This window comes from Neovison vison, chromosome 7 (assembly GCF_020171115.1).
Source record: "Neovison vison isolate M4711 chromosome 7, ASM_NN_V1, whole genome shotgun sequence".
Lineage (NCBI taxonomy): Eukaryota > Metazoa > Chordata > Mammalia > Carnivora > Mustelidae > Neogale > Neogale vison.
In genome coordinates this window covers 26,563,927-26,576,445 of record NC_058097.1, presented here as the reverse complement: position 1 = coordinate 26,576,445, position 12,519 = coordinate 26,563,927, and the positions used below count along the sequence as shown (strand labels likewise).

The window sequence follows — 12,519 nt, the reverse complement described above, 5'->3', positions numbered from 1 at the left end:
TTGGTTGGGGAGCAGCCTGCTTCTCTCTCTGCCTGTGACTCCCCTTACTTGTGCTGTCTCTCTCTCTCTCTGACAAATGAATAAAATCTTTAAAAAAAAAAAAGTCAGATGCATGAGCCACCCCAGCGCCCCTCCAACTGGAACTCTAGAGCCCCCTCTGAGGGCAGGAGGAAGCCACCCCCAGGGACTAACTAGAGGTCACACCTTTACTGGGCTTCACTTCCTTCTCTGACTTCATTCCTCTGTTCTTCCCCACCTCCCGTGGGAGTGTGTCCGTAATGAACTCAACCTCAGTCAATGGAGAGAGCCTGTCCCCGTGCTTCCCAGCCTGCAGCCCACTGCGGGGTCCAGAATAAGGAGTCCCTGGTGGGCAGGCGGGAGGGGTAGGAAAGTGAGAAGGACTTCAAAGAGTAGATGGGAATCGTTAGAAAGAACAGCTCCCCAAGAAGTCTCTAGAGTCAACCTGATGCCAATAAAAACACCAAATTATTTTTGGAGCTAGATTAAGTAGTTTTCATTTCACTGGGGAAGAAAAAAGGAATGAGTCCCAATTGCTGTACGAAGCCTAGGCAGAGCAGGAAGAAGGGAGCAACCTGTGTTAAGCCACGTGGGCTCGAGGAGAAAGCCCGTGCCTGTGGAAGGACAAGCCCTGGCCTGTTCTGGCCAGGGCCCAGAGGGCTGCCAAGGCACCTGCTTCTTTCTAGAAAGAGAGCAGGAAGTCATTTGCCTCCAGAGGCACCTGCTTCCCAGGTCTGGACCTTGCTCAGAAGCGGCCACACCCTTCCACAGCCTGGGCTCCCCGCAAGTGAGCCACGAGCTAGGTAGGACTGTGTCATGTCACAAATGGCCGAATGCTACTGGCCCAGCCCTGGGCTGGCTTATTTGCTGTGGGATTGGACGACAAAGCCGGGAGAGCTTCAGCCTCTTGAAGAACCCAGATCCATCAGGCTCCTTAGAAAAGGCGACTTTCTAGACATGCGTGCTTCCAGGATGCTGGGCTCTTGGTGCTGACCGTGGCGTCGAACATACCTTCCTTGGGAGAAGAGAAGTTCCCTTGTGTCAGGAAGTTCCTCTGCCCACTCTGCCTCCAGGCAGCCTGCCAGGTTTGAAACAGGTTGCAGCAGACCTCTCATATCTAAAGGAAGGGTCCATCCTGGCACCATGAGGGGTGAGCCTTGAACTGGTCCTTGGCGGTTCAACTCTGGACTGTCCCAGTGCCGTCTGGAAACCAAAGACCTGCCGGTGAGATACTTGGATCCAGGGGCAAAGGCTCCCTGGAAAGAGAGAGTTGGACTTTAGCAGTGAGTGAAAGTAATTGATTTACAGGGCTGAGGCAGGGTCCCTGGGGGAGGAGCTGAGCCCCAGACGTGAGAGAGGAAGAGAGATGAGACGGGTAAGAGGGAGACTCCATGAGAAGTGCTCATGGACTTGGCTTCGAGAACAATACCAGCCTTTTAGCTGTCCAGTCACTGAAATCAACCCCTGTATACTGGGGGCCTCCCATGTGCCATGATGATATGAAGCACAAGAGAGACAGGGCCTTGGTTCCGTGGCACTTAACGTTCCAGTGGGGGTGTCAGGGGGAGACGGGCAACAAGCCGTGGGTGGAAGAAGCATGTCAATGGTGTCATTATTAGCGGGTGGGGAGGGCTGCTGCAAAAAAAGAAAATAGAGCCAAGGAAGAGGTGAGGTGGGCTGCATTTTTAAACAGGGTAGGCTTCACTGAAAGGTGACATTTAAGCAGAGAAGGAAGGAGGTGAAGGAGTGAGTCATGCATGTATCTGGGGAAAGAATATTCCAGGCCAAAAGAACGGTCGGTGGAGCGTCCTCGGGAAGGACGTCGGGCACGGTGGAGGCTCCCCGAGGCCACAGTGCCCTAAGCCAGGCAGGGCCTTGAGGCTGCTCCAGGGTCTTTGGCCTTTCCTCCAGGGTGTAGGGCAGAGTCGGGCGGGGCGTGAGCACAGGAGGTTCACGTTCCCCTGGTGACTGTGCTGAGAATAGAGCATATCCCGCAAGGATGGAGGCAGGGACTCCGCCAGGAGCCGATGTTGGGATCCAGGGGCGGGATGGTGGGCTCCAGAGGGATTCTGAAGCGGAGCCAGGAGAGGGGCTGACAGATGGTGGCAAGGAGTGGGGGGAGAGGAAGAGGCGTCAGGATGGTGCCCAGGTTTCTGGTCCAAGTAACGGGGAAGGAAGGGCTGGAAGAAAAGGGGTGGGGGGTGGGGGGAGCATGTGTGAGGGCGGATGGGAATCGGGAAGTCGGCTTTGGACTTGGGGGTTCTGAGACGCTGGCTCGTCATGTTCAGGAGGCAGCTGACATACAAGTCTGGAGCTTGCAAGAAAAAGTCAGGAGTCTTTGGCATATAGATGATATTTAAAGTTGGGAACACGGTACTATTTGCCAGATATATGCCTGAAGGCAGTGGATGTGAACCAAAACCTGCTCACCTACTTTACTGTTATTATTTCCATTTCGCAGGTGGGGAGACTGAGGCTCGGAGAGAAGTCACCTGCTCCACATTACACAACTGATTGATGGCAGAGCTGAATTCAAACCTGGGTTACCCGACCAAGAGTCATAGCTCCTAACTCCTCCCTTCCCTGGGGACCCCCCCGTTTGATCTTTGATGGCATGTCCTATATGAGAAGTGGGTATAATTTGGCTCAGGGAGGTGGGTGATCCGGAAAAGAGGAGGACATAGCAAACCAAGTTGCCCAGTGAGGGCAACCTTCCACGTTCCCAGAAGCTGAGCACCACAATCCTCAAGGTGAGACTGATCTGGAGGGATGATAGGGATTAAAGACTGGCCAGAAGGGTTTTGAGTGGAGGGTTCAGGGACTAGGGAACCACTGATGGTTCTTTTGGGCTGTACATAGTCAGAGCAGCCCTTGAGAAAGACCCATCCGAGGTAGGCATGCAGGACTACCAGAGAGGAGGAAATAGGTCTGGAAGTTGTCAGTACTGTCTAGGTGGGAAGGATTCTGGTTCCCAGACAGTGGGAATGAGGAGGGGGTCAAGACGCTGAGTGCCCCCTGAAGACATTGCTGGGCAGGGTGTCTGCCTGATGCACCATGGAACCTGTAGGTGAGAGATGAGTCAAGGGTACAATTTCAGACCAGAGGGGCAGATGGGAGGTGGAGAATGACGCCAGCCTGAACAAAAAAAAAAAAAAAGAGGGGGGTGGGGGAAGTTGGTTGAGAGGAACTTGGTGCTGCCTTTCTTTTCTTGAATTGTGAACCACAAAGGGCCAGATTTCTGCTTCTTAAGAGCCCACAGTCCAGAATGGCTAGGCTCAAGAGGAGGCCAGAGGATGGGGCGAGGTCCAAAGTGGCTGCAGAGAGAGATTTAGGAAGCATTGACCTCAAGGTCAAAGGAGGGAGAGAGGGTTGCTTGAGACAAAAACAAACCCTAGGACAGAGCCCCATGCACGCTTCAGCCACTTGCCAGCCTTGTGGACCCTCGGACCAGTTTCTTAACCACTGTGGTTGGTCCCCAGTTTCCTCATCTGTAAAATGTAGACAATAATAATTCTTATCTCCTTGGGTTATTGTGAGAACAAAGTAAACTAATAGGGGTAATTGCTGAGAACCCTACCCAACCCCGGGGTGAGAGCTTGGAAATGTTACCAAGAAAAGGAACCCACAGAAGGCTCAGGGAAGAACCCTCTCCCAAATCCCAATGAGGAGGAATGTGACAAAGAGAAAAGGTTCCTAGTGATGACAAGGAGATCATCAAACCAGCTGGAGACCAGGAAGTTTTCCCGTATCATCTCAGTTAATTTTCCCAGCAATGTCATAGGGGAGCATCTATCAACAAGCCCATTTTTCCAATGAGGACAGTGAGGATCATAGAGTTGTTCGTGGTCACACAGTAAGGAACCCGTCAAAGAGGGACTGGGACCCAGGGCTGTGGAGAATGCTTTCAGAGCATCTGTGGGTAACCACTGTCCCTTACTGCCCTTTGTGAGGGGATGGGAAGTTCAGAGAGTGGTCATGCATGGCTGAGAGGCACCAACAAAGTGGCTTCCCCAGAATGTGAGGGCCATAGTGCTAAGAATTAAATCACTCACGAACAGAGAGGAAATGGTAGTGGGAGGTGCAGACCACACACTGGAGAAGTTTGGTCATGAACAAAAGGAGAAATAGAAGGACAGCGTGTTGAGGGAGTGGGTCAAGAGGGTTTTACAGAAGTAGAGACCCTAGCTCATGTGGTCAGCAGAGGGGAGGGCGCCATGGGAAGGGAGAACACAAAGAGCTAGGAGGTGGGCATGAAACTAAGAGAAGGAGAACCTCCTGGGATGAAGAAGGAATGAGAGCAAAGCCACAGTCAAAGAAATCCAGGTTTGACGGAAGGCAGGAAATGGCCACAACCCACAAGGAGGTTGTAAACTAGATGGGGCAAGAGTCAATGAGTGCCTTGGTTGGACTCTTCTGCCTCATTCATGACAGGAAAATTCAGGTGTTTCTCATGATACTGAGACACTGGTGAGACACACTTGACAAAAAATAATTTGTTCTGGAATGAAGGAGGCCCTGGGTTAGAATGTAAGCTGTGCCCAAGTTGTAGTTCAGAAATTAGTAAGTGTCCATCCATCCATCCATTCATTCATCTGCATATTCATCCATCCATCCATGTGTTCATCCGTCCATCCATCCATCCATTCATTTACCCATCCTTCATCCATCGTCCACTCATTCATTCACCCACCCATCCATCCATCCAACCATCCACCACTTACCCATTCAATAAACATATTTTATTGAGGACCTACTGGGTGCTAAGTCCTAGAGCTGCAAGTTGGAACACAGAAGAAATCTTGTTTTCAAAGAGTTCACGGTCTTCCATGTAAGACCCCGCAAACAAACCAGTGATCTCAGTGTAATGTGATGAGAGCAGGAGAGGGAAGCCAGGGACGACACAGAGGAAGGTGAGGGCTGAAGGAAGGAAGTGAGGGTTTAAGCTGTGATCTGAGGAGGGTAGGAGTGGAAGGAAGTGGGCTGGGGTGGGGCAGGAGAAAGAGTTCCAGACAGGGGGAAGAACTATACAAAGAGCCTGGCATTTTCAAGGAACTGAAAGAAGGTCCATGTGGCTAGAATAAAGAAAGAGATAAATGGTGGGGCTGGAGGCAGAAGTTGAGGCTGGAATGGTCAATGAGAATCTGGACTTCGTCCTAAGGACGATGGGGAAGTATGGGAGAATTTTTGAGGGAGGGGAGAGCCTTGCTCAGATTTGTGTTTTGGAAAGACCTCGGGGCTTTAGAGAGGAGGGTGGATTGGAGTGGCAAGGCTGGCCTCTGGGAGATGAGTGTGGGGCTGGGGTCCAGCAGGGAGATGGAGATGGTTGGCCATGTGAATGGTGACAAGGGGATTGGTTCAAGACACATGCAGGCGGCCTGCTAAACAAGTGTTTCCCATTGACCATGCGAGGGAACGGAAAGCCCATGGTAAGGATACCCCTGTTTTACTGGACTCAAGCAGACTGACGACCTTTCAGGGAAGGCTGACCCATCAGTGAGCCCATCAGGCCCTTGGGACAGGGCAGTGGGATGTATTTTGGGATTGGGGGCTGTAAATAACATCTGGGACCTTCACATCTTAGCCACCATAGGTAGGATAAGACAAGTCTAGCTTCAGCTGTCAGAGGACAGATTTCTGTGGACAAAATACTAAATCTTCACTGGGATGCTCCCAGCAAGTCCTTCTCCTCCTGGAGCCTCAGCTGACATGGGCTCCACCTCAGGGATTACTGTCATGTGCAGTTCAATGGCTTAGGGCTAAGTTCTTGGGGTTGTGACAACAGCATCGCTGATGCTGCCCCAGCTCACAACAGAGCCAGAGATAGGGCAGAAGAAATTCCTCCCTCGCTTTCAGGGCGAGGTACCCAGAATCTGGCTGGCAGACCCCCTTCAAGCAATGGTGGGGGAAACGTCGATCTTCTCTAGTCCTTAAGGGACTCCCCACGGCTGTGGTCTCGGCCCTGGGGCAGCAAGGGTGGCCGCTGCATGGGCGGTATGTCCGGTCAGCTTGAGTCAGAGGTGTTGAGACAAACGGTCACTCAACCTCTGTCTCCCACTCTGGTCCAATTCCCCTTTAACTCTGTGGTCCTACTAGGCCTGCATCTGGCCTGTTTTCCCACCCAGGACCTTGCCCTTCCTCTGGCCACCCTCTCCTCTGTTGTCCTCTGTAGAACTCTGCCTCACCACTGCCTCCTCCAGGGAGCATTCCTGATTTCCCAGCCCGACCTCTGAGCTCTGGAGCCTGCACAACACCGTAAAGGTCTCTTGAGGCCCTTAGCATAGTCCCAGACTCATAGTCTCAGGACATCCTGTCTGGAAGGTCCCTGGGAACCCATTTCATAGCTGGGAGACCTGAGGAGGAATGAACCAGTTAACCCCTGGCAAGGAAACCACCTCAAAAATGTCCCTGGTCTGTGTTGCCTCCAAAGAGAGGTGGAGAGGTGGGCTCTGCACTTCAGTGCTTCTCCCCGGGTTCGGGCTCCTTGTCCTTGTCCTTCGTCCCGTCCCCTCTGTCTTGGTCAAGCCTCATAGAAAGCCCCACGGTGTGCAGATGCTAGGGACACACACAGTGGCAGATGTGTCCCTGTCCACACGGAGATTACGGTCTCCCTGTCACATCAGAACCGTGTCCCCCACCAGAGTTCTGCCTGCTTCTCTCGTTGTTTTTTAAAGGTTTTATTTATTTATTTGACACAATATAAGTAGGCCAAGAAGCAGCCAGAGAGAGAGGGGAAGCAGGCTTCCTGCTGAGCAGAGAGCCCGATGCGGGGCTCGATCCCAGGACCCTGAGATCATGACCTGAGCTGAAGGCAGAGGCTTAACCCTCTGAGCCACCCAGGCGCCCCTGCTTCTCTCATTTATCTGCACATTCCCTCCTCTGTGCCCGTGCTAAGCGCTTCCCTTCTGTGAAGTTCCCACCACTCCTTCTCTTGGTGTGAATCCTCCCAGTCACAAGGACCCGTTCACTGACCACTGCCTCCAGGAAGCCTTCCAAGGTCTCTCAGTCAGAAGGACCCTCTCTCCCTGCTCTAGGTCTGACAGTCCTTTATCTAACGTGCAAATTCCTATGTTGGGGTTGGGCCCTGTTCCTGTCCCACCACAGCCCTGGGCGCAGCATGTTTGCTCCTCTGTTCCCTCCCTTGCCAGGCATCCCGCACCAGCCCAGAGCTAGTCCAGAACCTTCTGCTCTTGCTGTCACAACCAATTCCCTAGAAGGGACAGGGGAATTTGGGTCCTTCTGGAGAAAAGTTCTGAGTCTGCAGCAGAACAAGGGGGACTCAAACCCCCATCAGGTACTTTCCCCAGCGGTAGGGGCCGGGCAGTCTGGCTGTTAGTAAAGTTGCTTATCATCATCCTTACAGTCCCCTCTTGTCCAACACAGGAGAGCATTCCGTGACCCCTGTGGCCGGTGGAGAAGCCACCGGGCGGAGGGCATGAGGATGAGAGGGTCAGGAGACACTCCACCCACGAGGGGCAGCATCGGCAGAGACCACCTCTGCCCCTCCCAGGACCCAGGCCCTCCCCAAGTGCCTCGGGGTGTTTACATTTCCTCCGAGCCCAGACTCCTCTCCAGGTCAAAGCGGCCCTCTCCCAGGGGGGCTCACGGAGGGCACCAGCATCCCTTTCCCAGCCCAGGCTGGCCTTCTCTGACTTCGCAGGATGGAACCTGATCAGTGCGCCTCTGGGGTGGAGGTTGTCCCCACCTTGTGCAGGAAGCTGGTGCCAAAGATGAGGACAGGCAGGAGGACCCCTGCTGCATGTGGAAATTACAGCCTGTTCCAGAGACATTCCGGAAGAAGGGCCCAGCCAGACAAGCTGGGGACAAAGAACCCTCGGGTGGTGGCTTGAGGAGTGGGTGATGTGACCCTGAGAAGCAGAGGAAAGCTGGTGTGAGACCCGCTGAGAGGACCCCAGTTGGCTCGGATTGGCTGCTTTGGTGGGGCCCCTGGGACGGTCCCGACGCCCTTGATGGGTGATGATGTGAGGCCCAGAGAGGGTCTGTGAGCTGCCCAAAGTCACACAACAAGGTGATAACAGAGGACCCTGCTCAGGAGACACCCTGCCATGGACCAGGTGTGCCCCACCCCTCCCCGACCAGGATGCAAAGTGGCACCAGCCTGCCAAGGTGGCCCTGGGGTAGGGGCGAGGGGAGCAGGAGGAGCACTGGTCTTGCCCTCCAGCGTCCCTGTCCAATGCACAGCTTCTTCTCCCAGATGCCCTACGAGGACTGGCAAGGTGGCAGCGAGCATCGCCCCTCCCCCTCCTTGGGTTGGGTTTCCACAGACAGCACCTGCTGCCATTATCATCCCTGCTAATAAGATGCCACAGTGGTGTGTCAGGCTGACACAGAGCCAGCTGTGGGGAGAGGAACACGTGTGTCCCATGGTGTGGACCCGGGTGTCGTCTGATCTCCTTGGTCACTCGGGGACAGAGCAGAGCGGGGCCTGGGGTCACCCTGCTGAGATGCTGTCACCTGGAAGTGGGCCCAGGACACTCCTCCCAGGAAGGGGCTCCTGCCACTTGGCCCAGGGGAACCCGAAGCAGACTGTTGGCCGTTTTCTCTGGTGGCTGGGGAGGGGCCCGAGGCAGGGATGCTGTGGCCCATGGTGCATGGAAAGTCTGTTCGGGGCTCACGTTGGAACCTGACCACGTGTTCATGGCAGACTGGGCCCTCGCAGATCCCTGCCTTCCGTTCTGCAGCCCGGGGTGAGGGACCCCATGTTGGGGAGCTAGGCTTCCCAATCTACAGGGGGCCAATTTGGACTAAATGATGATTAAAACCTGCCAGGCTCTGGTCTCCTGTGGTTCAGGGCCCAGCTTGGGGAAGCACCCACAGCCGAAGTCGTCTGGGCCTCAGGCCTTTCTCAGAATGAGTGGAGCTGGGCTACCCCCGGGAAGATGCCCCCATGCCTATGCAGGCTGCGGACACCCCCAAACCCAGGAGGCCTGCCAGGAGCCCAGGAGCCCATTCCAGGCTCAGGCTAGGCAGCCCCACTGGCTCCCATCCAGCTGTCTGCCACCCCCCCACACCTGTACAGGACACGGTGCATGAAGGAGGCTCACCGGCCTCAGGGCAGAGGCTAACCCCCTGTAGGGGAGGCTCTTCTGTTCCGCTAATAGAGGAACTAAGAAATGTCCCTGTGAAAGGAGAAGTGTGTCACTGTCATGGCCCCCAGACACACACACCCCACCTCTGTCCCCAACGGAGTGTCCATTCTCTGGAAAGCCACAAACATTCCAGGACTGGACTTGTGCTGAATCATCTCAAAATCTTCAGACTCCACGGGTGTAGGGAAGGATGTATGGGGGAGGCGGCAGGAGGTGGGGCAGATCCCCAAAGAGGTTAAATAGGTCACCTCCACGCTTGGCGGCCATCCCCGCCTCCCCCTGAGCAGAAGGACCCACACTCACAGGTCCTCTCCTGGGCTCGCAGCACCATGACCCCCTTGAAGACGCTGCTCCTGGTCACGCTCCTCCTGGGGGCTTCTCTGCAGGTCATGCATGCAGGTGAGAGCCAAGGAGACGTGGTCTGGGACAGGAGGGGGCAGGGCACCAAGATCACGGCCACAGTGACCGCTGTTTATGCATTAGGGACAGCCTGGTGATTCCTCTAGGAACGGGGGAGGCTGGCAGCAGTAGGATTTTGAGGGAGGCATGAGGATGAGGAGGAGGGGGGTGTGGGGAAGATGCCATCCCAGAGCTTGGGATTGGCTCAGTGAGGAGCAAAGTGCTGGCCCTTCTCTCTCTGCATCTGCAGTGACTGAGAGGCAATGACCTTGGTTGGGTTTTGACAGTGGAAAATGACCTATTCTCGGAAGCACTGGTTAGCGTCTGTTTTGCTCCTGGGACTTTCTTGACACCGAGGGCTTCAGCATGCCGGCAGGAGCGCTGGTTTCCGGAGCACATGAATAGAGGGATGTCTATCTGCAGCTGGAAGAGAAAGGCGGCCGATGTGGGAACACAGCTGGCTAGCGCCCCGCTCGGCCACGGCTCCCCAGCCTTCACCCGTGGCTCTCACTTCTGCAAAACGCAGGTCGGGGTAGCTCTCTGAGTTAGTCCAGCCCAGTTAGTTATACCCTGGGGGATGGCCGGAGGACAGCTGGGGGCTTCTTAGAAAACACTTGAGCCGTGGCATTGATTAAAGCCACACATCACCAGCTGGCCTATTTGCAAGTGCTGGATACTTTTTCTTGTGCAAGAGAAGGAGGCTGAGGCCCAGGAAAATGTCCTCGCGCCCAGGGCTCTGGTGTAATCATCAGTGAAATACGGTAGTGGTGGAGCCTGTCTCTGGGTGCACCGTGAGGGCTGAACGAGCTCCTGCAGGCAGAGGCTCAGCCCAGAGCCTGGCCCAGAGGACATTCTTGGGTGGTTCCCTGGCTGGCATTTGAGTGTGTGCACACACAGAGGCACACACATGCAGACACACACAGCCATGCCTACATGCACACCAGTATACACGCACGGCTCCCCCAAACACACACAGAGACATGCGTGCATGCATGTACACACACTCAGGGCCCCCCAGAGCACACAGAGAGACCTCACACACACAAATGTGTCCATACACACACATACACACACACACACACACACTCACACTCACAGACGTACCTACTCCTGCCTCCTTTCTCTATAGCACGAGGGACCAACGTGGGCCGGGAGTGCTGCCTAGAGTACTTCAAAGGAGCCATTCCTCTCAGAAGGCTCAAAGGCTGGTACAGGACCTCAAGGGAATGTCCCAAGGAAGCCATCGTGTAAGTGTGCCCAGCCCCCTTCCCCTCCCCCACCATCTTTGCTCCTAGGAGTCTGGGAGAAGGCAGCCCCTAGGGCTACAGAAGGGGCACTGGGGAGAGGAGAGAGTGGGGCCTTCATGGCCCCCTTCCCACCCCAGCCCTGCTCCTCCTGGCGGTTCCTGCACCCCACCCTATGAGACCTCAAAGGCCCCAGGCTGTGAGGTTTGACCTCTTCTCTAATTGATGGGGAACCAGAAGACCCGAGAGACAGGGCAGCCCCCTGGCACACTGGCCCTCAGAGGCCACTGTGGTCACTTCCCACGGCTTGGATCTGAGCCGGGCGCCTCCTGGGCACCCCTAGTTCCTAGGCTTTCTGTGGGAGTAAGCCAGCTGAAGTGAGGGGCAGAATGTCCTGGTTCCCCGGGAGGGAGCCTTGGGAGTCAAGCGTCACTGCCGACAAACTTGATGTCCCAGATCTGTCACCGAGGTGCTGTGTGACTTCAGGCAACTTCTTGCTTCTCTTGTGGGCCTCGGGGGCCTGGTCGCTACAGAGCAAGGCTGATCCCAGGGCTGTGGAAGTCCTTCTTGCCCTGACACCCACTGACGACTTTCTCCCTCTCCCTTTCGTGTAGGCTTATAAGTGTCCAGGACAAGCCCATCTGTTCAGACCCTAAGGACACCAGGGTGAAGAAGGCAGTCAGATATTTAAAACGCATGCACAACCTTGGGCTCCAGCAATCCTGATTTCTGCCAGGACCATTTGGAGACCTCCAGCTTCAGTGTTCACTACTCCAGCCCCGAGCTTTCTGAGTCCAGGGGAGGCCCTACACGGACAAAGGGGACCCCTGCCTCCTTTTCTAGACTGGAATCATAGCAGAAAGAGCCCAGATTCAAGTCTCTCTTTTCGTGGGGACCTGGGTAGCTCAATTGGTTAAGCATCTGCCTTTGGCTCTGGTCATAATCCCAGGGTTTTGGGATTGAGCCCCATATTGAGCTCGCTACTCAGTGGGGAGCCTGCTTCTCCCTCTCCCTCTCCCTCTGCCTCTTCCCTCTGCTCCTGTTCACTCTCTCAAGTAAATAAACATCATCTTTTTAAAATTTTAAAAAAACGAAGTCTCTCTCTTCATACCTTAGTCTGGGTCAGCGTGTTCTGCCCATCCAGCCTGTCACAGTGGAAGAACATCTGGTCCTGTCATGTCCTGTCCAGGCCAGAAAGGGAAACTGAGGTTGAGAGGGGGGCATGGCCACTGCAGAGCACATGTGAGGGGCAAGAGAAGGTCCTGGTGAGAGAGGCCCCGGCCGGGGAGCTGAGGGTGTCTGTGGGATGAGACCAGCCTCCAGGAGGCCTTCCCCAAGAAGCTGCTCATCGGGCTGTCTCTCCTGCTCTGATTCCTCCTGCTCTTAGGAACTGTAGGGCAGCCCGCTGTGGTGGGGTTGTTCTCCCAGATGATTGCTGTGTGGATATGTCAGTCCTGGCTCCTCCGTTAGACAGGAGCTCCATGAACCACCCTGAGCACCCCACAGCCTAAGTCCTAAGACGGATGGGGGACCGGGAGTTGACGGACTCCCTCCTCCCAGACCCCTCTGAGCAAGGTCCCCTCAGGGCCTGAGCCGTAGTGTGCTGGGTGTGGGGGGAAGCAGGGTTTTTGGATTCTAGTTCTATCTCACTCTTCTGACCAGCCATGGCCTTGTGGCTTCTCTTTCTGGAACACAGTCTAGGGACAACGGTGCGGGGCTGGGGGGGGGGGGGGATCCTTCTCTTCCTAGGA

At 55.2% G+C, this 12,519-nt stretch overlaps 1 protein-coding gene across 1 annotated transcript; it reads left to right on the top strand.

Moving 5' to 3' along the window:
- The first annotated feature begins 9,454 nt into the window (after positions 1 to 9,454).
- CCL17 (C-C motif chemokine ligand 17) lies at positions 9,455 to 11,494 on the top strand. The gene is made up of 3 exons (XM_044260414.1): positions 9,455 to 9,524; positions 10,654 to 10,771; positions 11,383 to 11,494. The coding sequence occupies exons 1-3, from the start codon at positions 9,455 to 9,457 to the stop codon at positions 11,492 to 11,494; spliced, it is 300 nt and encodes a 99-aa protein (XP_044116349.1).
- The last annotated feature ends 1,025 nt before the right edge of the window (positions 11,495 to 12,519 follow it).